Source organism: Xenopus tropicalis, chromosome 8, assembly GCF_000004195.4.
Source record: "Xenopus tropicalis strain Nigerian chromosome 8, UCB_Xtro_10.0, whole genome shotgun sequence".
NCBI classification, from domain to species: domain Eukaryota; kingdom Metazoa; phylum Chordata; class Amphibia; order Anura; family Pipidae; genus Xenopus; species Xenopus tropicalis.
Window position 1 is genome coordinate 2,915,680 of NC_030684.2, and position 25,591 is coordinate 2,941,270.

Sequence of the window (25,591 nt, forward strand, 5' to 3'; positions counted from 1 at the left end):
TCAGCTTAGATTACAAACTGGAAAAACGTGTTCCGCCGAATGCAGGTTTCCGTGCAAGCGCTGCGCCCCGGCTGCTGAACGCATTAACCGCAGCGCGTTGCATGTACAGAGACTGTTGCATTCTGGGTAGAAAACAGTGATGATGTAGGGAGTCATATTCTGAGGCAGTTTGCAATTGGTCTTCATTTATTATTATTTGCGGTTTTGTAATCATTAAACTTTGTGTTCAGCAGCTCTCCAGTTTGGTGTTTCAGCAGCTATTTGGTCGCTAAGGTCCAATAGACCTTAGCAACCAGGGATTGTTTTGGATGAGAGGCTCGTATATGAATAGGGGAGGGGCTGAATAGAAAGCTAAGGAATAAAAAGTAACAGTAACAATAAAACTGGAGCCTCACAGAGCAATAGGTTTTGGTTGCCGGGGTCAGTGACCCCCCCCATTTAAAAGTTGGATGAAAAAGGCAAATTATTTAAAAACAAATATAAATAAATAATGAAGACCAATTGAAAAGTTGCTTGGAACTGAAAGGAGCTGTCAGGCCCAGAGCCTGGTCAGGGAGGGCTTTACCCTGTGCCCGCAGAGTGCCCCCACGTGGATAGGATCCCTTACCTGGCATCGGCTGAACACGTCAGTCAGCGCCACGCGGATGTTGAAATGGGTCAGAACCTTGATGGCTTGTTCTCTGGCTTTCTCCGAGCAGTCCACCGAGAAACACTTCCCCTCTCCCACTTGGGAGCGAAGCTGCCGGCAAGGAAACAGGGTGACATTAGGGTGGGTGCAAGGAATGGGTGCTGGCAGGGTGACATTAGGGTGGGGGCGGGAGCCCCGGTGGGCCCTGCAACCCCCAAGTCCAACCCTGGGCATGGGTGCTGGCGCGGTGATATTAGGGTGGGTGCAAGGCATGGGTGCTGGCAAGGTGATATTAGGGTGGGTGCAAGGCATGGGTGCTGGCAGGGTGACATTAGGGTGGGTGCAAGGCATGGGTGCTGGCAGGGTGATATTAGGGTGGGTGCAAGGAATGGGTACTGGCAGGGTGATATTAGGGTGGGTGAAAGGAATGGGTGCTGGCAGGGTGACATTAGGGTGGGTGCATGGAATGGGTGCTGCCAGGGTGACATTAGGGTGGGTGCAAGGCATGGGTGCTGGCAGGGTGACATTAGGGTGGGTGCAAGGCATGGGTGCTGGCAGGGTGACATTAGGGTGGGTGCAAGGAATGGGTGCTGGCAGGGTGATATTAGGGTGGGTGCAAGGCATGGGTGCTGGCAGGGTGACATTAGGGTGGGTGTAAAGAATGGGTGCTGGCAGGGTGATATTAGGTGGGTGCAAGGAATGGGTGCTGGCAGGGTGACATTAGGGTGGGTGCAAGGAATGGGTGCTGGCAGGGTGATATTAGGTGGGTGCAAGGAATGGGTGCTGGCAGGGTGACATTAGGTGGGTGCAAGGAATGGGTGCTGGCAGGGTGACATTAGGGTGGGTGCAAGGAATGGGTGCTGGCAGGGTGATATTAGGTGGGTGCAAGGAATGGGTGCTGGCAGGGTGACATTAGGGTGGGTGCAAGGAATGGGTGCTGGCAGGGTGATATTAGGGTGGGTGCAAGGAATGGATGCTGGCAGGGTGATATTAGGGTGGGTGCAAGGAATGGGTGCTGGCAGGGTGATATTAGGGTGGGTGCAAGGAATGGGTGCTGGCAGGGTGATATTAGGGTGGGTGCAAGGAATGGGTGCTGGCAGGGTGACTTATTAGCTCATGAATTATTCATTGTAACTGCTTATTATACACCAGCTGTTTATATTTCTAACAAAAGGGGTGTGGCCAAAATGTTGGTACTGCCCACTTGTGTTCATGGGGGCCCCAAAGTTTCTGATGACACCCCCCCTTTCGTTACTCACTGTCTCATAGGGCAATCCACATGTCAGGATCACTCGGCCATCCCGCCGGGCAATCTGTAATGAAGAGAAATAAATGGCCGTTACTCCCCCTAAAAAGGGGCCACGAGAAAACACAGGCGGGGGGGGGGGGGAATGTCACTGAGACAAAAAAGTCGCCAATAAAAAAACGCCCATTGACTTTAATGCAAAAAAAAGGTGGACTGCCCCTTTAATTAGCACATTAATTAATAGAACGCTCTATAACACAAGGGGCGTGGCCAAAATGTTCAATGTGTTTATTGGCCGACCCATATCAATAATTTTCCCATGGGGAGGTGGGCATCACATGACTGGAGGGGGTGGAGTTATACATGGTAATACAACAGCCAATGGGCACGGCTCTCACCTCGGCCGCTTTGCGGTGCTCGTCGTCGTTGTCCAACATGAGCACATCCACCCCGAGGCAGCGCAGGTAGCGCCCCAGGCCCTGCAGCATGTTGTCGCAAATGACGCTGAACTGGCGGGGGGGTATCGGCTGCGCCCCGGTGTCGCTGCCCGTATCCGGAAGGTTCTGCGGTGGTTAAAGGGCAAACAAACCAATTACTCTCCTGTACAGCGCAGAATGGTACAATCCCCCCCTGGGGGCGGCACTTACCTGCCTTCGCGCCCCCGGGTTCTTCGGACGCGGTCTCTTTTCGGGGTTTGCTTTAGAGTCGCTCTTGGGGCACTGCTGGAGATTGGGGTTCAGGCCAAACCTGGCGGGGTCCTGACGCAGGACGTCATACACCTCCAGCAGGCAATAAGCATCAGCGGCTGGGGGGGGGGGCAGAGAGCGGGTTCAACATACAGCACGTGCATCACGGGGGGTAATTATTTATCAGTAACCCCCCCCCATGGCGTCCCACCTGCATAGAGGATCTGCTGCTCCCGTAGCGGTCTCTTGTCCCAGTTAGACAGCTGCTCTGTCTTGTCCAGCGGTTTCCCCAAAATGTCCCTCACTAGAAGGCTCAGCCCCTTCTCCGACTGGGGGGCCAATCCGTCCTCCGATGGCGGCCCATCTGCAAGGACGTCGACGGGTTCTCTCTTCCCCCGCGGTCTGTGCGGCACGCGCTGGAGCTGCGCATAATACAAGCCAATTATTGTTATGTACGTTCCAACCTGCTCTAGAACACTGGTTCTCGACCTCCCTAATACGGTGACCCTTTAATACAGTTCCGCATGTTGCGGGGCCCCCCCAACCATAAAATTATTCCTAAGACCATCAGAAATGTTTCAACCCCCGAACGGGTCCCGACCCACAGGTTGAGAACCGCTGCTCTAGAACTGCAACTCCCAGGATCCTCACTGTTGGACGATCTTGGGGGGACACTAACACAACCCCCCTTCCATCCCAGCAGCACCAGTATCCGAATAGCGTTTTATTTCCCTTCCATTTATGCATCATGGTTCCTCCTGGGTCGTTGTGGTCCCACTGCTGGTAGTTGCAGTTCTGCCGTACATTTTGGGGTCCTTAGCCCTCCTGGAGGATCTTGGGGGGAACACTTACACCCCCCCTCCCATCCCAGCAGCACCAGTATCTGAATAGCATTATAATTCCCTTCCATTTATGCATCATGGTTCCGGGTCGTTCCGGTGCCGCCGCTGCTGGGAGTTGCAGTTCTGCCGTACATTTTCGGGTCCTTAGCCCTCCTGGAGGATCTTGGGGGGACACTCACACACAACCCAACACCCCAGCAGCACCAGTATCTGAATAGCATTTTATTTCCCTTCCATTTAAGCATCACGGTTCCGGGTCGTTCCGGTGCTGCCGCCGCTGGGAGTTACAGTTCTGCCGTACATTTGGGGGGGGTCCTTACCTGTTTATGAACCGTGTAGAGATCTAAAATGCCGCGCGTCTGCTTCTCCAGGCCCAGGAATTCCGGGTCGGTGGCTTCCAGATTCTGGATATCCCCCAGCACGCTGTAACCTTGGCAACAACACAAGGGGGGGTCAGTTGGGCAGTGGGGTTAGTTGGGCAGTGGGGTGCGGTTGGACACTTACTCAGTTTTGTGATTGCTGCACAGAGGAAGAGATCCTTGATGAACCGGATCAGTTCTTCCCTCGTTCTCTGGGTCCCGTTGGCGCCGGCGCCGGGCGCGTTTAACTGCAGCAGATCCAGCAGGAACACCTCCTCCCTCAGCGCCAACTGTACCAGAGACACCGTCTGCTTGCCCAGCCCCCCGAACATGGGCCTCCACTCCATATCCACCCCGACAACCTGCCCATCCTAACGGCAAATACACAGGGGCACATTTACTAACGTGCACTTTCATTGGCCTAAAGGAGCCCAATACACAGGCTGATCCAATGGCATCTGGGACAACACATGGGCCAATCCTGAACAACTTCTGGGCAGGGCTGCCATCAGAATCAGTTATTTATATGGGGCCCCCCCATAAACACCAGCACAGAACCAACATTTTGGCCACGCCCCTTGTGTGCGCCCCCATTGATTAATGAGCTAATAAGTCAGTCAGATTATTGGGGGGCAGTGGGGTTTGTCCCCGCAAAGCGGCTCTGCATTGGCTTTTGCTTCATACGCAACTTACTTACGTTTCTGGGCAAGTCACTAAGTAGTTTTTGTGGAAGTTACGCAAATTGCGTAGGTTTTAGCGTAACTTTATATGTAACTTACATTTCTGGGCAAGTTACTAAGTAGTTTTTGGGGAAGTTACGCAAATTGTGTACGTTTTAGCGTAACTTTATATGTAACTTACATTTCTGGGCAAGTTACTAAGTAGTTTTTGGGGAAGTTACGCAAATTGTGTACGTTTTAGCGTAACTTTATACATAACTTACTTACGTTTCTGGGCAAGTTACTAAGTAGTTTATCGGATAGTTACACAAATTGCGTAAGTTTTAGCGTAACTTTATATGTAACTTATGTTTCTAGGCAAGTTACTAAGCAGTTTTTGTGGAAGTTACGTAAATTACGTACGTTTTAGCGTAACTTTATACGTAACTTACCTTTCTGGGCAAGTTACTAAGTATTTTTTGGGGAAGTTACGTAAATTGCATAAATTTTAGCGTAACTTTATACGTAACTTACGTTTCTGGGCAAGTTACTGAGCAGTTTTTGGGGAAGTTACGTAAATTGCATAAGTTTTAGCGTAACTTTATACGTAACTTACGTTTCTGGGCAAGTTACTAAGTAGTTTTTGGGGAAGTTACGTATAGTGCGTAAGTTTTAGCGTAACTTTATACGTAACTTACATTTCTGGGCAAGTTACTAAGCAGTTTTTGGAGAAGTTACGCAAAGTGCTTAAGTTTCAGCGTAACTTTATACGTAACTTACGTTTCTGGGCAAGTCACTAAGCAGTTTTTGGGGAAGTTACGTATAGTGCGTAAGTTTTAGCGTAACTTACGTTTCTGGGCAAGTCACTAAGCAGTTTTTGGGGAAGTTACGCAAAGTGCTTAAGTTTCAGCGTAACTTACGTTTCTGGGCAAGTCACTAAGCAGTTTTTGGGGAAGTTACGTATAGTCCGTAAGTTTTAGCGTAACTTACGTTTCTGGGCAAGTCCCTAAGCAGTTTTTGGGGAAGTTACGTAAAGTGCGTAAGTTTTAGCGTAACTTTATACGTAACTTATGTTTCTGGGCAAGTTACTAAGCAGTTTTTGGGGAAGTTACGTAAAGTGCGTAGGTTTTTTTTTGTGGAAGTTAAGCAAATTGCTTAAGTTTTAGCGTAATTTTATACGTAACTTACGTTTCTGGGCAAGTTACTAAGTAGTTTTTGGAGAAGTTACGCAAAGTGCTTAAGTTTCAGCGTAACTTTATACGTAACTTACGTTTCTGGGCAAGTCACTAAGCAGTTTTTGGGGAAGTTACGTATAGTGCGTAAGTTTTAGCGTAACTTACGTTTCTGGGCAAGTCACTAAGCAGTTTTTGGGGAAGTTACGCAAAGTGCTTAAGTTTCAGCATAACTTTATACGTAACTTATGTTTCTGGGCAAGTCCCTAAGCAGTTTTTGGGGAAGTTACGTAAATTGCATAAATTTTAGCGTAACTTTATACGTAACTTACGTTTCTGGGCAAGTTACTGAGCAGTTTTTGGGGAAGTTACGTAAATTGTGTACGTTTTAGCGTAACTTTATACATAACTTACTTACGTTTCTGGGCAAGTTACTAAGTAGTTTTTGGGGAAGTTACGTATAGTGCGTAAGTTTTAGCTTAACTTTATACGTAACTTACGTTTCTGGGCAAGTTACTAAGTAGTTTTTGGGGAAGTTACGTATAGTGCGTAAGTTTTAGCGTAACTTTATACGTAACTTACGTTTCTGGGCAAGTTACTAAGCAGTTTTTGGAGAAGTTACGCAAAGTGCTTAAGTTTCAGCGTAACTTTATACGTAACTTACGTTTCTGGGCAAGTTACTAAGCAGTTTTTGGAGAAGTTACGCAAATTGCTTAAGTTTCAGCGTAACTTTATACGTAACTTACGTTTCTGGGCAAGTTACTAAGCAGTTTTTGGAGAAGTTACGCAAATTGCTTAAGTTTCAGCGTAACTTTATACGTAACTTACGTTTCTGGGCAAGTCACTAAGCAGTTTTTGGGGAAGTTACGTAAAGTGCGTAAGTTTTAGCGTAACTTTATACGTAACTTACGTTTCTGGGCAAGTTACTAAGCAGTTTTTGGGGAAGTTACGTAAATTGCGTAAGTTTTAGCGTAACTTTATACGTAACTTACGTTTCTGGGCAAGTTACTAAGCAGTTTTTGGGGAAGTTACGTAAAGTGCGTAGGTTTTTTTTTGTGGAAGTTAAGCAAATTGCTTAAGTTTTAGCGTAATTTTATACGTAACTTACGTTTCTGGGCAAGTTACTAAGTAGTTTTTGTGGAAGTTACGTAAATTGCGCAAGTTTTAGCGTAACTTTATATGTAACTTACGTTTCTGGGCAAGTTACTAAGCAGTTTTTGGGGAAGTTACGCAAAGTGCTTAAGTTTCAGCGTAACTTTATACGTAACTTACGTTTCTGGGCAAGTCACTAAGCAGTTTTTGGGGAAGTTACGTATAGTGCGTAAGTTTTAGCGTAACTTACGTTTCTGGGCAAGTCACTAAGCAGTTTTTGGGGAAGTTACGCAAAGTGCTTAAGTTTCAGCGTAACTTTATACGTAACTTATGTTTCTGGGCAAGTCACTAAGCAGTTTTTGGGGAAGTTACGTAAAGTGCGTAAGTTTTAGCGTAACTTTATACGTAACTTACGTTTCTGGGCAAGTTACTAAGCAGTTTTTTGGGAAGTTACGTAAAATCCGTAGGTTTTAGCGTAACTTTATACGTAACTTACGTTTCTGGGCAAGTTACTAAGCAGTTTTTGGGGAAGTTACGTAAAGTGCGTAGGTTTTAGCGTAACTTTATACGTAACTTACATTTCTGGGCAAGTTACGAAGCAGTTTTTGTGGAAGTTACGCAAATTGCTTAAGTTTTAGCGTAACTTTATACGTAACTTACATTTCTGGGCAAGTTACTAAGCAGTTTTTGGGGAAGTTACGCAAATTGCTTAAGTTTTAGCGTAACTTTATACGTAACTTACGTTTCTGGGCAAGTTACTAAGTAGTTTTTGTGGAAGTTACGTAAATTGCGTAAGTTTTAGCGTAACTTTATATGTAACTTACTTATGCAATTTACGTAACTTCCCCAAAAACTGCTTAGTAACTTGCCCAGAAACGTAAGTTTTTGCGTAACTTTATACGTAACTTACGTTTCTGGGCAAGCTATGAAGTAGTTTTTGTGGAAGTTACGCAAATTGCGTACGTTTTAGCGTAACTTTATTCGTAACTTACTTACATTTCTGGGCAAGTTACTTAGCAGTTTTTGTGGAAGTTACGCAAATTGCGTAGGTTTTAGCGTAACTTTATACGTAACTTACATTTCTGGGCAAGTCACTAAGCAGTTTTTGGGGAAGTTACGCAAATTGCGTACGTTTTAGCGTAACTTTATACGTAACTTACTTACGTTTCTGGGCAAGTTACTAAGCAGTTTTTGGGGAAGTTACGCAAATTGCGTACGTTTTAGCGTAACGTTATACGTAACTTACTTAAGTTTCTGGGCAAGTTACTAAGCAGTTTTTGGGGAAGTTACGCAAAGTGCGTAAGTTTTAGTGTAACTTTATACGTAACTCATGCAATCTTTTTATTTGTAGTTTTTTAGTTATTTAATTTCAGTTCAGGAGCTCTCCAGTTTTGAGTTTCAGCAGCGATTTGGTTGCTATGGCCCAAGTTACCTTAGCAACTAGGAAGTGGTTTGGATGAGAGACTGGCATATGCAATAACGGAACTATAACTCCCCCCTTTTCCCCCTCTCCCCCCTCTGGACACATTTCGGTGGCCAAATTGCACCGGTGCCATTCTATAACATAGACCCGCCCCTTTAAGTGGTGGGCGATACTGGATTGATCCAAATGATTGGACTGATTGGATTTAGGGGTAAGGACTGGATTAAGGAGCTGATGCCCTCCTCGCCCCATCTGGATTATTAAACCTTCCCAATTGACATCTGGCCGATTTTCGGGGGCAGATATTGGTCGGGTAAGCCAGTTATACATGACCCAATCCGACGGCAGCTTTTATTGCCCCGCATATGGCCACAACAGGTGCAAATAAAAGCTCAGTTTTGGGTCGGTTTAACGGGTAATGGGACGGTTACCTTCAGCACGCGTTCCCTGCAGACTGACAGGTCGCCGGCGCTGCGCAGGAAGTGGATCTTGTCCCTGGGAATTGGGAGCTGGTAAAAGTGTTCCTTCCTGGTCTGGGGATCATCAGGAACATTCTCATTGGCCGACAGCCTGTAACATTAAGCAGAGCCTGAGAGAACAAACCAAAGCAGGAGGGGGGGGGGGTTAATTCATTAATAAGGAGGAAACCATTGTGACAAGGTGGGAACCTTTGGCGTCTCCCTAAATGGATATATTTAATAAAACCCCAAGCCTTTCATGTTGCGGCAGGAAGTGCTGTTGGCACGGGGTGAGCAAACAGAGAGCCACATTGCAGGGACGATTGGCCTTTAATCTGCCCGGTGACAAATGGAGTGGGGGGGGGGCCATTAATAACCGGCTGTGTATACAAACGTCACCAGTAATGGACAACTAAAGCCACTGGGGGGGGGGGGCTGTGGGAAATGACAGGCTGCAAGTGTTAATCTTTATTAATTCCTTCAGGAGATGGGGGGGGGGGGAAGGAAAGCAGGACGGGTCGGGGTCAGAGGTTAGTAGGGCAGGGAATTCTGGGATAGGATGTTATAGAGTCACAGCATTCCCATAGCATCAATGGGAATTCAGCCTATGGAAAGCCATCTTGCCCTTTGCCCGGCATAAGGATAATAATAATAATAATTGGCGCGGCTGGCACAGGGGCTCTCGGCGCGGCTGGCACAGGGGCTCTCGGCGCGGCTGGCACTGGGGCTCTCGGCGCGGCTGGCACTGGGGCTCTCGGCGCGGCTGGCACTGGGGCTCTCGGCGCGGCTGGCACTGGGGCTCTCGGCGCGGCTGGCACTGGGGCTCTCGGCGCGGCTGGCACTGGGGCTCTCGGCGCGGCTGGCACTGGGGCTCTCGGCGCGGCTGGCACTGGGGCTCTCGGCGCGGCTGGCACTGGGGCTCTCGGCGCGGCTGGCACTGGGGCTCTCGGCGCGGCTGGCATTGGGGCTCTCGGCGCGGTTGGCATTGGGGCTCTTGGCGCGGGTGGCATTGGGGCTCTTGGCGCGGGTGGCATTGGGGCTCTTGGCGTGGCTGGCATTGGAGCGCTTGGCATGGCTGGCATTGGAGCGCTTGGCATGGCTGGCATTGGAGCGCTTGGCGCGGGTGGCATTGGGGCTCTTGGCATGGCTGGCATTGGAGCGCTTGGCGCGGGTGGCATTGGGCGCTTGGCGCGGGTGGCATTGGGGCTCTTGGCATGGCTGGCATTGGAGCGCTTGGCATGGCTGGCATTGGAGCGCTTGGCATGGGTGGCATTGGGGCGCGGGTGGCCCAGGGGCCAAAGGATCGCATTTCAGTGATGGGGATAGGAAAAGTTGGAGCGAGGACAATAAGACGATAACGACCCGAATGAAAGTCAAGCCTCAATTATTGGCCAGATATTGGTCAGGCAGGCCTCTCAGAGGGCCCCATACACAGGCAGATAAGTTGCTGAGTTGGTCATAAAGGGAAGGTTCACCTATAAGTTAACATTAGTACGTTACAGAATGGCCTACTCCTAGCAACTTTGCAATTGGTCTTCATTATTTCATTTATTTATTTTTACAGTTTTTGCCTTTTTACCTATTTGCCTTTGCTGCTTTTTATAACTTTTTCCCTATCCAGCCCCCTTCTCCTGTATCCGCCCTCTCGTTCACACCACTGCCAGGTTGCTAAGGTAATAAAGATCCTAGCAACTAAACAGCTGCTGATACTCCAAACTGGGGAGCTGCTAAACAAAAAATGAAATAATGAAGACCAACTGCAAATTGTCTCAGAATATCGCTCTCTACACTATGTGGGTGCTGAAGGGGTTAACTCGTAAACACTGCCGTGCCATAGGTCCCCCCCCCAGAGGTTCCCACGTTGCCCGAAGTCCCTTTTAAAGATTTGCCCCCTGCCTGTGGGTTTCAGGTCAACATGACGAGGGGTAAGGGCACTAAGGTGGCAGCTGCTAAAGCCCTGGGCGCCACTTACTGGTCCTGGATACTGAGGTCTTCCAATGAGTCAGCCACAGCCAATGGGAGGGTTTCTTTGGGCAGCCCGAAGTGTAACGCCCAGCGCCCGGCAGTAGCACAGTCACTATATCTGACTAATAGGGTGATCAGCTGATCCTGTAACCAGCGGCTCTGCCCAACGGTGCTCTGTAATGCAACGGGCAACATTAGTATATAGGGAAACACTATGGCACCCCCTACCCATATGTATAAATACAAATATACAGAGAAGGAATGTTCTGGGCACACAATAAGCTGTACCCCCATACTGTACTGTCTAAGGGAAACACTATGGCACCCCCTACCCATATGTATAAATACAAATATACAGAGAAGGAATGTTCTGGGCACACAATAAGCTGTACCCCCATACTGTACTGTCTAAGGGAAACACTATGGCACCCCCTACCCATATGTATAAATACAAATATACAGAGAGGGAATGTTCTGGGCACACAATAAGCTGTACCCCCATACTGTACTGTCTAAGGGAAACACTATGGCACCCCCTACCCATATGTATAAATACAAATATACAGAGAAGGAATGTTCTGGGCACACAATAAGCTGTACCCCCATACTGTACTGTCTAAGGGAAACACTATGGCACCCCCTACCCATATGTATAAATACAAATATACAGAGAAGGAATGTTCTGGGCACACAATAAGCTGTACCCCCATACTGTACTGTCTAAGGGAAACACTATGGCACCCCCTACCCATATGTATAAATACAAATATACAGAGAGGGAATGTTCTGGGCACACAATAAGCTGTACCCCCATACTGTACTGTCTAAGGGAAACACTATGGCACCCCCTACCCATATGTATAAATACAAATATACAGAGAGGGAATGTTCTGGGCACACAATAAGCTGTACCCCCATACTGTACTGTCTAAGGGAAACACTATGGCACCTCCTACCCATATGTATAAATACAAATATACAGAGAAGGAATGTTCTGGGCACACAATAAGCTGTACCCCCATACTGTACTGTCTAAGGGAAACACTATGGCACCCCCTACCCATATGTATAAATACAAATATACAGAGAGGGAATGTTCTGGGCACACAATAAGCTGTACCCCCATACTGTACTGTCTAAGGGAAACACTATGGCACCCCCTACCCATATGTATAAATACAAATATACAGAGAGGGAATGTTCTGGGCACACAATAAGCTGTACCCCCATACTGTACTGTCTAAGGGAAACACTATGGCACCTCCTACCCATATGTATAAATACAAATATACAGAGAAGGAATGTTCTGGGCACACAATAAGCTGTACCCCCATACTGTACTGTCTAAGGGAAACACTATGGCACCCCCTACCCATATGTATAAATACAAATATACAGAGAGGGAATGTTCTGGGCACACAATAAGCTGTACCCCCATACTGTACTGTCTAAGGGAAACACTATGGCACCTCCTACCCATATGTATAAATACAAATATACAGAGAAGGAATGTTCTGGGCACACAATAAGCTGTACCCCCATACTGTACTGTCTAAGGGAAACACTATGGCACCCCCTACCCATATGTATAAATACAAATATACAGAGAAGGAATGTTCTGGGCACACAATAAGCTGTACCCCCATACTGTACTGTCTAAGGGAAACACTATGGCACCTCCTACCCATATGTATAAATACAAATATACAGAGAGGGAATGTTCTGGGCACACAATAAGCTGTACCCCCATACTGTACTGTCTAAGGGAAACACTATGGCACCCCCTACCCATATGTATAAATACAAATATACAGAGAGGGAATGTTCTGGGCACACAATAAGCTGTACCCCCATACTGTACTGTCTAAGGGAAACACTATGGCACCTCCTACCCATATGTATAAATACAAATATACAGAGAAGGAATGTTCTGGGCACACAATAAGCTGTACCCCCATACTGTACTGTCTAAGGGAAACACTATGGCACCCCCTACCCATATGTATAAATACAAATATACAGAGAGGGAATGTTCTGGGCACACAATAAGCTGTACCCCCATACTGTACTGTCTAAGGGAAACACTATGGCACCTCCTACCCATATGTATAAATACAAATATACAGAGAAGGAATGTTCTGGGCACACAATAAGCTGTACCCCCATACTGTACTGTCTAAGGGAAACACTATGGCACCCCCTACCCATATGTATAAATACAAATATACAGAGAAGGAATGTTCTGGGCACACAATAAGCTGTACCCCCATACTGTACTGTCTAAGGGAAACACTATGGCACCTCCTACCCATATGTATAAATACAAATATACAGAGAGGGAATGTTCTGGGCACACAATAAGCTGTACCCCCATACTGTACTGTCTAAGGGAAACACTATGGCACCCCCTACCCATATGTATAAATACAAATATACAGAGAGGGAATGTTCTGGGCACACAATAAGCTGTACCCCCATACTGTACTGTCTAAGGCAGGGGTCGGGAACCTTTTTGGCAGAGAGAGACATAAACACCACATATTTTTAAATGTAATTCCGTGAGAGCCATACAATATGTTTGACCGTGGATGCTGCGGGGCAAGGTAGGGTGGGTCCCAAGGATGCCGGATATGATGAAGATGAGGGCATGGCCTGCGCTCAGCGGATAGAAGACGTGTTCTAAGGCTTAGAACACGTCTTCCAATCACCGAGCGCAGGCCACGCACCCGTTATTTTTTTTATTAACGATTTGGCAGGGAGCCGGATGCAGCCATCAAAAGAGCCACATCTGGCTCCCGAGCCATAGGTTCCCTACCCCTGGTCTAAGGGAAACACTATGGCACCTCCTACCCATATGTATAAATACAAATATACAGAGAGGGAATGTTCTGGGCACACAATAAGCTGTACCCCCATACTGTACTGTCTAAGGGAAACACTATGGCACCTCCTACCCATATGTATAAATACAAATATACAGAGAGGGAATGCTCTGGGCACACAATAAGCTGTACCCCCATACTGTACTGTCTAAGGGAAACACTATGGCACCTCCTACCCATATGTATAAATACAAATATACAGAGAGGGAATGTTCTGGGCACACAATAAGCTGTACCCCCATACTGTACTGTCTAAGGGAAACACTATGGCACCTCCTACCCATATGTATAAATACAGATATACAGAGAAGGAATGTTCTGGGCACACAATAAGCTGTACCCCCATACTGTACTGTCTAAGGGAAACACTATGGCACCTCCTACCCCTATGTATAAATACAGATATACAGAGAGGGAATGTTCTGGGCACACAATAAGCTGTACCCCCATACTGTACTGTCTAAGGGAAACACTATGGCACCCCCTACCCATATGTATAAATACAAATATACAGAGAGGGAATGTTCTGGGCACACAATAAGCTGTACCCCCATACTGTACTGTCTAAGGGAAACACTATGGCACCCCCTACCCATATGTATAAATACAAATATACAGAGAAGGAATGTTCTGGGCACACAATAAGCTGTACCCCCATACTGTACTGTCTAAGGGAAACACTATGGCACCCCCTACCCATATGTATAAATACAAATATACAGAGAGGGAATGTTCTGGGCACACAATAAGCTGTACCCCCATACTGTACTGTCTAAGGGAAACACTATGGCACCCCCTACCCATATGTATAAATACAAATATACAGAGAGGGAATGGGGGGGTCGGACAATAGTGTGGGACACAGAATGGTTCCCGCGGGGCTAATCCCTGATGGGGAAGGTGTTTCATGTTGCCGTTGGTTCCAGTAATCAGACACCTAAGCTGCCCCCCGGGGGCTCCGGTTCCGCTGTGTGTAGGAGCCTCGGGGTGGGGAGTTCTCGCTGCTCCGGAGCTGATCACTTCTCCTGGAAACTCACTCCCTCTATTCATGGGGCACAGGTGTAAGATAAATCCCATCAGCCGCCCCGAGGTCCTTTGTGCCACCGCGGGGGGGGTGAGAAAATCTTCTATGGGAAAGAAGCTTTCCAAAGTGGTTTTCCCAACTGCCCCCCTGGGGGGTAACTTTTCCGGGTCCACTCCATCTACATATATCCTACACACCAATGGGGGTCAGTGACCACCCCCCCCCCGGCCTATTACCTGCACGTGATCGGTCCAGTTTTCATGGGTCATTGATTTCTGCAAAAACATTAATAACATCAATGAAATGTCAATGCAAGAAACACGGGGACATCTTGAAAATTTAAAGGGGAACTAAACACTCACTCACCTCCACAAACCTCTTATACATGAGATATTTCAGCGTTCCCAAATGGCGCTGGTTTAGCAGGTTGGTACAGAGAACTGCCAGGGAATATACAGAATAAACCCAATTACTAGAGATAGGATCTGGGGACCATGGGAAAGAGAGCAGCCCAGGAGCAGGAAGTACAGAGAATCAGAACTCTGTACCTGGGTAAGTACTGGGGGGAGATTGGATTCACTTACCCGGGGGGGGGGGGTTCCTGCCTGACCATGGGAAAGAGAGCAGCCCAGGAGCAGGAAGTACAGAGAATCAGAGCTCTGTACCTGGGTAAGAACTGGGGGGAGATTGGATTCACTTACCCGGGGGGGGGGGTTCCTGCCTGACCATGGGAAAGAGAGCAGCCCAGGAGCAGGAAGTACAGAGAATCAGAGCTCTGTACCTGGGTAAGTACTGGGGGGAGATTGGATTCACTTACCCAGGGGGAGGTTCCTGTCTGACCATGGGAAAGAGAGCAGCCCAGGAGCAGGAAGTACAGAGAATCAGAGCTCTGTACCTGGGTAAGTACTGGGGCAGATTGGAGTCACTTACCCAGGGGGAGGTTCCTGCCTGACCATGGGAAAGAGAGCAGCCCAGGAGCAGGAAGTACAGAGAATCAGAGCTCTGTACCTGGGTAAGTACTGGGGGCAGATTTGAGTCACTTACCTGGGTCGAGGTTATATCGCTCTAGAAGCTTGAAGGCCAATCTGCTGAGAGTTTTCATGTTCAGTTTGTCGGGTTTGACAGGGGGGAGGCCTATATACTGCCTGTGAGCACAAGGGACATGGGAAATAAAGGAACACACTTATCACATAATTCCCCCCTTATTTCTTTATTGCCATTTAATGTTTTTACACAAGATCCATTGTTTCTTTATTTCCACTTAGGAGGAAAAGGGACCTAATGAACTGAGCCTGGGTGGGATTCCCTGAATTACTCTGGGAAATGTCCTTTACCTGCTCACTTTCCGGGCATTAAAATTGGAGGCGCTCCAACCATCCAGCATCTGCACCAGTCTGCACTGCAGCTCCCGATAATCGGCCACATAGGCTTCCACTAGGTTAAATCTCTCCATGAAGAGCAGAGGGGTGCACATCTACAGGGGCACAGAAACAGACAGTACAGTATGGGGGTACAGCTTATTGTGTGCCCAGAACATTCCCTCTCTGTATATTTGTATTTATACATATGGGTAGGGGTGCCATAGTGTTTCCCTTAGACAGTACAGTATGGGGGTACAGCTTATTGTGTGCCCAGAACATTCCCTCTCTGTATATTTGTATTTATACATATGGGTAGGGGGTGCCATAGTGTTTCCCTTAGACAGTACAGTATGGGGGTACAGCTTATTGTGTGCCCAGAACATTCCCTCTCTGTATATTTGTATTTATACATATGGGTAGGGGGTGCCATAGTGTTTCCCTTAGACAGTACAGTATGGGGGTACAGCTTATTGTGTGCCCAGAACATTCCTTCTCTGTATATTTGTATTTATACATATGGGTAGGAGGTGCCATAGTGTTTCCCTTAGACAGTACAGTATGGGGGTACAGCTTATTGTGTGCCCAGAACATTCCTTCTCTGTATATTTGTATTTATACATATGGGTAGGGGGTGCCATAGTGTTTCCCTTAGACAGTACAGTATGGGGGTACAGCTTATTGTGTGCCCAGAACATTCCTTCTCTGTATATTTGTATTTATACATATGGGTAGGGGGTGCCATAGTGTTTCCCTTAGACAGTACAGTATGGGGGTACAGCTTATTGTGTGCCCAGAACATTCCCTCTCTGTATATTTGTATTTATACATATGGGTAGGGGGTGCCATAGTGTTTCCCTTAGACAGTACAGTATGGGGGTACAGCTTATTGTGTGCCCAGAACATTCCTTCTCTGTATATTTGTATTTATACATATGGGTAGGGGGTGCCATAGTGTTTCCCTTAGACAGTACAGTATGGTGGTACAGCTTATTGTGTGCCCAGAACATTCCTTCTCTGTATATTTGTATTTATACATATGGGTAGGGGGTGCCATAGTGTTTCCCTTAGACAGTACAGTATGGGGGTACAGCTTATTGTGTGCCCAGAACATTCCCTCTCTGTATATTTGTATTTATACATATGGGTAGGGGGTGCCATAGTGTTTCCCTTAGACAGTACAGTATGGGGGTACAGCTTATTGTGTGCTCCACAACTGATTTGCTTTCCAACTCACCTCTTCCAGGTCCAGATCCGGCTGTAGCCCCAGCCTGGTGGCCATAATGGCTGCCTGCGGGACAGGAGAGATTGGTTAAAGCTTATTGGCCCTTACAGAGAGAGTCACATGACATACACTGTGGCTGTAGCCATTCTGTACAGGGGCCACAGAGCCCACTCTCTATTCCGGGGAACCCCAGACTAGTAATTATACTTGTGGAAGCCCCAATGCTGCCCTTGGCTCATACCAATGGAACAGCGCCCACTAGTGGCCAAGGTACCAAGAAACCAATTTCCTGTGCCCAGAGCATGCCATTACGGATGGGGCCACACTTGCAATGTAGCCTCCCCCCCCACAGCCAACTAGGGCAATCCCATGTGACGTGGGGTCCCAATCAACCTCACTTATGCCAAACACGTTCACAGTCACCCTAGATAGGAGGGGGGACCCCAAGACGTGAAGGGGCCATTAATTTGCCAGCCCCCTGAACTAATCAGAACTGACAGGGCCCTGAATGCGGGGAGGCAGTGAGGCGTGCACTGACTGCCAGACGAGCCCTCTGTATGGGTGACAATGGCTCCCCCCCCCCTCGGCCGGTGACAAGAGCGGCCATTGTCCTCTCCCCCCGCCACTCTGCCTTTTGGAGTGCAGGAGGGCCCTATTCAGCCACAGACACTCTTTCAATAGGGCCTGGAGTGTAACATAAGACGTGCGTGAAACCCTAGCCGGCCCGCTGGAAGCCGGCCCCCGTCAATGCCACCTTTGATTGCCGCTGCTTCTTTCATGAAACAAAGCAAAAAGGGGCAGAGACTGAAGTAAAAAGGGAAAAGTGGCAGTTAGCGTGGCGGCCATGTTGGATTTGCAGTCTGGCTATTCAGAGCGGGAAGGAGTTAATAAACACTATAGGGTCAATATGTAAAGGGTTTTATCATTTATACTGGAGGGATGGAGATTTCGCCATCAGCAAAGAAGAGCCAATCACCTCTTTGTATTTGCCGCTGCGGTGCAGGTGGGTGACCTGGCCCAATAGGAAGGCTCGGTCGGCCTCCGCGATCCGGTACATGTCGCTCAGCAGGTCCAAGAGTTGCCCTTCCGAGACCAGGCTCAGCGCGCGGCCCTGGAGCTTCCTCAGCCGCAGGCCGGACTGCGCAGGGGAGACCGTCCAATGGGATTAAACAACAGATAAACCAATCAGATCATGGGCAACTTTAAATAATGAATAAGACCAATTGAAAAGTTGCTTAGAATAGGCCATTGTATAACATAATAAGCGTTAGCTTATGGGGCCCTCCGACAGGCCCTGCCCCTGACCAATATCTGGCCTCAAATTGGGCAGATGTTGATTGGACAGGCTTGAGTTTTGGCCGGATCAGGGGCCGCATTGGCTCATTTATGATTGGGCAACCTTGCCAAACGAGCCAATCTTACTGGTTACGCCCACCTTTACCTGCCGTGCGTCCGGATTGGCCTTCAGCCACTGCTGGAACTCGTTAGCAATTAAAACCGCCAGCGAGTTGCCTTTCCCCTTCCAGGTACTGGTGACCTCCAGCAGGTCCAGCAGCGCCACTAGCGGCTCCTCCAGCGTCGAGATCAGCTGACCAACCACCTGGCGGATCTGTTGGACCATAACGGATAATATTATTATTATTATATACAGATTCTGGGGCTTGCCCTTTCCCAGTCTTGGCTTGAATATCTCCTTAAAGGGCCGGTTCACATTTAACTTCTAATATGTTATAGATTGGCCAATTCCTAGCGACTTTGCAATTGGTCTTCACTTCACTATTTTGCACCATTTCTGAATTACTTGCCTTGTTCTTCTGACTCAGATGGGGGTCACTGACCCCGGCAATCAAACCCTATTGCTCTGTGAGGCTCCAGTTTTATTGTTATTGTTACTTTTTATTCCTTATCTTTCTATTCAGCCCCTCCCCTATTCATATACCAGCCTCTCATTCAAACCCCTCCCTGGTTGCTAAGGTAATTGGAGCCCTAGCAACAGGATAACCGACCCCAGCAGCCAAAATCTATTGCTCTGTGAGGCTCCAGTTTTATTGTTATTGTTACTTTTTATTCCTTATCTTTCTATTCAGGCCCCTCCCCAATTTATATTGCAGTTTCTCATTCAAATCATGGCGTGGTTGCTAAGGTATATCAGACCCTAGCAACCAGGTTGCTACTGAAATTCCAAGCTGAGCAAAAAACTAAATACCACAAGATATAAAAAATGAAGACCAATTGCAAATTGTTTTGGAATATCAATATCTACAGCATATTAATGGTTAATTTTGCAGTTTCTCAATCAAAACCCTGCCTGGTTGCTAAGGTATATAAGACCCTAGCAACCAGGTTGCTGCTGAAATACCAAGTTGAGGAACAAAAAAAAACTAAATAACTGAAAAACCATAAAATATAAAAAATGAAGACCAATTGCAAATTGTCTTAGAATATCAATAGCTACAGCATAGTAACGGTTAATTAAAAGGTGCACCTCTCCCTTCCTGGGGGGGGGGGGACAGTAGATCTCACCTGTAAAACATCTTTCTTGGCCCAAAGGCTCTGCAGGGAGCTTAGGATCTCGGAGTGATCTTGCTCTGCAAGGGACCAATCACAAACCACGTAAGTAAATGCCTTTGTAGGTAAGGGCAGAATGTACCTGCGCAAAGATGGCCGCCGCTGTGCGAGTCCCCCAGCATGCACCTTCCTTCCTGGCACTGTGGGAAATAACAGGAGAAGCGAAAGGGGCTGGGGGGCGCCCCCAGGGGGATGCTGGGATTCCCTCGCTGACCTCCAGCTCTCGGAATGTGACCGGCCCAGAGACGGAACATTAGAAGGGATGATCTTTAGCCCCGGGGCGGGTCGGGGGGGGGGGGGGGGCGGGTTCAGGGGGGGGGGAAAAATTATATTTTACCCAGTTTTTGATTTTTCCTGCCCTATAGACCTTGCTCAGTGCATATCTGAGGAGCCAATAGAATCCCAGGATTACCGAGTGACCCCGCCCCCCCAGTACCAGAATCCCATTCACTCACCTGTATGGTTCATGTCTGACATCTCTCAGATCCGATGGGGCCTCCGACCCAATGCCGGTACTGAAACAGCACATAATCATTATTATTATATAGCGCCCACATATTCCCCCTGCGGTACAGTGAGCTTACACTCTAATGTCCCTATCCCATTCCCATCAGTCCCTGCCCCAGTGAGCTTACACTCTAATGTCCCTATCCCATTCCCATCAGCCCCTGCCCCAGTGAGCTTACAATCTAATGTCCCTATCCCATTCCCATCAGCCCCTGCCCCAGTGAGCTTACACTCTACGGCCCCTATCCCATTCCCATCAGTCCCTGCCCCAGTGAGCTTACACTCTAAGGTCCCTATCCCATTCCCATCAGCCCCTGCCCCAGTGAGCTTACAATCTAAGATCCCTATCACATTCCCATCAGTCCCTGCCCCAGTGAGCTTACAATCTAAGGTCCCTATCCCATTCCCATCAGCCCCTGCCCCAGTGAGCTTACAATCTAAGGTCCCTATCACATTCCCATCAGTCCCTGCCCCAGTGAGCTTACAATCTAAGGTCCCTATCCCATTCCCATCAGTCCCTGCCCCAGTGAGCTTACACTCTAATGTCCCTATCCCACTCCCATCAGTCCCTGCCCCAGTGAGCTTACACTCTAAGGTCCCTATCCCACTCCCATCAGCCCCTGCCCCAGTGAGCTTACAATCTAATGTCCCTATCCCACTCCCATCAGCCCCTGCCCCAGTGAGCTTACACTCTAATGCCCCTATCCCATTCCCATCAGCCCCTGCCCCAGTGAGCTTTCACTCTAATGTCCCTATCCCACTCCCATCAGCCCCTGCCCCAGTGAGCTTACAATCTAATGTCCCTATCCCACTCCCATCAGCCCCTGCCCCAGTGAGCTTACACTCTAATGCCCCTATCCCATTCCCATCAGCCCCTGCCCCAGTGAGCTTACAATCTAAGGTCCCTATCCCATTCCCATCAGTCCCTGCCCCAGTGAGCTTACAATCTAAGGTCCCTATCCCATTCCCATCAGTCCCTGCCCCAGTGAGCTTACACTCTAAGGTCCCTATCCCATTCCCATCAGCCCCTGCCCCAGTGAGCTTACAATCTAAGGTCCCTATCACATTCCCATCAGCCCCTGCCCCAGTGAGCTTACAATCTAAGATCCCTATGCCATTCCCATCAGCCCCTGCCCCAGTGAGCTTACACTCTAATGTCCCTATCCCATTCCCATCAGCCCCTGCCCCAGTGAGCTTACAATCTAAGGTCCCTATCACATTCCCATCAGCCCCTGCCCCAGTGAGCTTACACTCTAATGTCCCTATCCCATTCCCATCAGCCCCTGCCCCAGTGAGCTTACAATCTAAGGTCCCTATCCCATTCCCATCAGTCCCTGCCCCAGTGAGCTTACAATCTAAGGCCCCTATCCCACTCCCATCAGTCCCTGCCCCAGTGAGCTTACACTCTAAGGTCCCTATCACATTCCCATGACAGGCAGGGGCCTATGAGGACAAATATATACAAGGGGCATGTGGGTATAAAGCTTTGAATACCTGCCCTGCCAGTGGCTCTCACTACTCATTGTCTGGTATCTGGCACCCCCCGCTGGAGGAACAGAACATTACAGGAGGCAAAGACTTCTCATTAAGGTTCCCACCAATTGAATAATGATAATTATATATATTTATGTTCCACAGCACAGAGGAACTGCAGGAAGGATTCCGGTAATGGGGGTCTTTCCACAAGAGCTTACAATCTAAGGGTTGGGGTGATCCTATGCCATAAGGGAAGCACAGAGAGGCAGTGGCGCTGCTGGTTATTAGCTTGGTTATAGGGGCAGTAATGGATCTGGTGTGCCCCCCCCACCCCAAATCCCGGGGGCAATTATCAGTCAGATGGAAATGCGAGTGGCGTGCCCTGCGGGGCAGCGTGGGAGTGTTGCCACTGACTTGGCTACCTGGGAAAGGATAAGAGAGGGGTGAGGTTGGCCGGGGGGGGGGGGGGGGGCCGGGGGGGCAGGACAGGGCCACATGCCTTAGGACGCGCTGCACAAAAGGAAATTGCTAATTGTTATCCTGACGATTAAGGAGATTGGGGCTGGGGGGGGGGGGAGCATTCACAGATATGTAAATGGCCAAACGCCTTCACAAGAGGAGCAGATGCCATTATACAGCAGAATGTTATACCCCCCCCCCCGCCTAATTAAAGCCCCCTTGTCAAAGGGACAGCCGGGGCTGCTGTGACTGACGCTTTGTAAATATTGGGAAGGGACTCCCCCCGCCCCCCCATCTCCTGCCTCCAGCAGCTGGGGGATGCTCTCTTGACCCCCACAACCCCCCCCCCCACAGCCCCTCATTCATCTGCTCCTCCGTGGTACCCCAAGCAGCTTTGTAAGCCAAGCCTGGACGCACCGAGTCCCCCCCCCCCCCCGGGGAATAACCATGGGCAGAATGGGGGGGCACATTGTTCTGTCATTTGCCTAAGACCAAAGCAGGGACGCCGTAGATCGTGATGGGGGGGGGTAGATAATGATACGGGGGGGGGGTAGATAATCATAGGGGTTCAGGCAGACAGTTGGGGGGGGTTACCCCATGTTTAATTGCATATAAATATCCACCAAAATGTTCCAATGCACCATATAAAGGGAAAGTGTACCTATTAAAGGGGAAGTAAACCTATTGGTATGATGTAGAGAGTGATATTCTGAGACAACTTGCAATTGGTCTTCATTTTTTATTATTTGTAGTTTTTTAATTATTTCTGTTTTTGTTCAGCAGCTCTCAAGTTTGGCTGTTTCAGCAGCTATTTGGTTGCTAGGGTCCAAATTACCTTAGCAACCAGGTAGTAGTTTGAATAAAATGCTGATATATGAATAGGGGAGGGGCTGAATAGAGAAATAAGTTTTAAAAAGTAACATAAATAATAAAACTGGAGCCTCACAGAGCAATAGGGTTTGGCTGCCGGGGTTAGTTATCCTGTTGCTAGGGCTCCAATTACCTTAGCAACCAGGGAATAGTTTGGATGAGAGACTGATATATGAATAGGGGAGGGGCTGAATAGAAAGATAAGGAATAAAAAGTAACAATAACAATAAAACTGGAGCCTCACAGAGCAATAGGGTTTGGCTGCCGGGGTCAGTGACCCCCATTTGAAAGCTGCAAGGAGTCAGAAGAAGAAGGGAAATAATTCAACTGTAAGAAATAATTAATGAAGACCAATTGAAAAGTTGCTTAGAATTGGCCAGAATCAAATATAGAAACATATAAAGGCAAACTCTCAAAGGCTAATGTGGGGAGATTGCGGTTTGGCCGCTGGGGATGCTGGGAATTGTAGTTGTACAGCCTGCCTGTTGCTATATGCTCATCTTTGGAGGGGGGGGGGGGGGAGTATCTCCAGACTCTCTCATGGCTGCTCCTGTCTCCCAATCTCCCCCTACACCCGTCTGTCACATCTGCGGCCAAGTGTAAACTGTGGTTTCCAATAGGTTCCTGGAACAGGCGGCGGCATTAAGCCAATCGGCCCCCGGGGGGGGGGGGGGGGGGGGGGGGGGGGGGGGGGAGCGAGACGCTTGTTTCTCTTGGCTGCAGTTTATTTACAAACTCCAACAATATTTCCTATTGGCCAGAATGGCTGCCAAATCTACCCCCCCCCCCAGCCCCAATGTGAGAGCGCTGTGACTCAACCCGGCCGGGCCCCCCAGCATTCCCAGTACCCACAGGCCCAAACAGCCCCCCCAGCCCAATAAATAGTGACTGTCTGTGGCACCTTACAGCCCCCCAGCATTCCCAGTACCCAGAGGCACAAACAGCCCCCCCCAGCCCAATAAATAGTGACTGTCTGTGGCACCTTACAGCCCCCCTGGCATTCCCAGTACCCAGAGGCACAAACAGCCCCCCCAGCCCAATAAATAGTGACTGTCTGTGGCACCTTACAGCCCCCCCAGCATTCCCAGTACCCAGAGGCACAAACAGCCCCCCCCAGCCCAATAAATAGTGACTGTCTGTGGCACCTTACAGCCCCCCTGGCATTCCCAGTACCCAGAGGCACAAACAGCCCCCCCCCCAGCCCAATAAATAGTGACTGTCTGTGGCACCTTACAGCCCCCCTGGCATTCCCAGTACCCAGAGGCACAAACAGCCCCCCCAGCCCAATAAATAGTGACTGTCTGTGGCACCTTACAGCCCCCCCAGCATTCCCAGTACCCAGAGGCACAAACAGCCCCCCCCAGCCCAATAAATAGTGACTGTCTGTGGCACCTTACAGCCCCCTGGCATTCCCAGTACCCAGAGGCACAAACAGCCCCCCCCCAGCCCAATAAATAGTGACTGTCTGTGGCACCTTACAGCCCCCCTGGCATTCCCAGTACCCAGAGGCACAAACAGCCCCCCCAGCCCAATAAATAGTGACTGTCTGTGGCACCTTACAGCCCCCCAGCATTCCCAGTACCCAGAGGCACAAACAGCCCCCCCCCAGCCCAATAAATAGTGACTGTCTGTGGCACCTTACAGCCCCCCTGGCATTCCCAGTACCCAGAGGCACAAACAGCCCCCCCAGCCCAATAAATAGTGACTGTCTGTGGCACCTTACAGCCCCCCCAGCATTCCCAGTACCCAGAGGCACAAACAGCCCCCCCCCAGCCCAATAAATAGTGACTGTCTGTGGCACCTTACAGCCCCCCTGGCATTCCCAGTACCCAGAGGCACAAACAGCCCCCCCCCCAGCCCAATAAATAGTGACTGTCTGTGGCACCTTACAGCCCCCCTGGCATTCCCAGTACCCAGAGGCACAAACAGCCCCCCCAGCCCAATAAATAGTGACTGTCTGTGGCACCTTACAGCCCCCCCAGCATTCCCAGTACCCAGAGGCACAAACAGCCCCCCCCAGCCCAATAAATAGTGACTGTCTGTGGCACCTTACAGCCCCCCTGGCATTCCCAGTACCCAGAGGCACAAACAGCCCCCCCCCAGCCCAATAAATAGTGACTGTCTGTGGCACCTTACAGCCCCCCTGGCATTCCCAGTACCCAGAGGCACAAACAGCCCCCCCAGCCCAATAAATAGTGACTGTCTGTGGCACCTTACAGCCCCCCTGGCATTCCCAGTACCCAGAGGCACAAACAGCCCCCCCAGCCCAATAAATAGTGACTGTCTGTGGCACCTTACAGCCCCCCTGGCATTCCCAGTACCCAGAGGCACAAACAGCCCCCCCAGCCCAATAAATAGTGACTGTCTGTGGCACCTTACAGCCCCCTGGCATTCCCAGTACCCAGAGGCACAAACAGCCCCCCCCAGCCCAATAAATAGTGACTGTCTGTGGCACCTTACAGCCCCCCTGGCATTCCCAGTACCCAGAGGCACAAACAGCCCCCCCAGCCCAATAAATAGTGACTGTCTGTGGCACCTTACAGCCCCCCTGGCATTCCCAGTACCCAGAGGCACAAACAGCCCCCCCCCAGCCCAATAAATAGTGACTGTCTGTGGCACCTTACAGCCCCCCTGGCATTCCCAGTACCCAGAGGCACAAACAGCCGCCCCCCCCCCCAGCCCAATAAATAGT

At 49.2% G+C, this 25,591-nt stretch overlaps 1 protein-coding gene across 6 annotated transcripts in view; it reads right to left on the bottom strand.

Annotated features, from left to right (window-relative positions):
- Positions 1 to 517: 517 nt before the first annotated feature.
- Positions 518 to 25,591, bottom strand: part of exd3 (exonuclease 3'-5' domain containing 3) — a 44,425-nt gene continuing 19,351 nt past the window's right edge. For 3 of the 6 annotated variants that reach the window (XM_031891518.1, XM_031891519.1, XM_031891520.1), the window contains exons 3-20: positions 20,043 to 20,102; positions 19,543 to 19,607; positions 18,455 to 18,628; positions 17,996 to 18,157; positions 17,032 to 17,085; positions 15,771 to 15,910; positions 15,481 to 15,581; positions 14,803 to 14,876; positions 14,673 to 14,711; positions 10,538 to 10,704; positions 8,539 to 8,677; positions 3,907 to 4,132; positions 3,723 to 3,832; positions 2,772 to 2,982; positions 2,522 to 2,679; positions 2,273 to 2,437; positions 1,888 to 1,941; positions 518 to 739 (exon numbers count right to left, since the gene is read on the bottom strand). In XM_031891518.1, coding sequence (XP_031747378.1) covers positions 533 to 739; positions 1,888 to 1,941; positions 2,273 to 2,437; positions 2,522 to 2,679; positions 2,772 to 2,982; positions 3,723 to 3,832; positions 3,907 to 4,132; positions 8,539 to 8,677; positions 10,538 to 10,704; positions 14,673 to 14,711; positions 14,803 to 14,876; positions 15,481 to 15,581; positions 15,771 to 15,910; positions 17,032 to 17,085; positions 17,996 to 18,157; positions 18,455 to 18,628; positions 19,543 to 19,607; positions 20,043 to 20,064 — 2,268 coding nt within the window. In that variant the 5' untranslated portion in view covers positions 20,065 to 20,102 and the 3' untranslated portion in view covers positions 518 to 532. The remainder of the gene's footprint in view (positions 740 to 1,887; positions 1,942 to 2,272; positions 2,438 to 2,521; positions 2,680 to 2,771; positions 2,983 to 3,722; positions 3,833 to 3,906; positions 4,133 to 8,538; positions 8,678 to 10,537; positions 10,705 to 14,672; positions 14,712 to 14,802; positions 14,877 to 15,480; positions 15,582 to 15,770; positions 15,911 to 17,031; positions 17,086 to 17,995; positions 18,158 to 18,454; positions 18,629 to 19,542; positions 19,608 to 20,042; positions 20,103 to 25,591) is intronic. The other 3 variants (XM_031891521.1, XM_031891522.1, XM_031891523.1) reach the window with 1 other exon arrangement.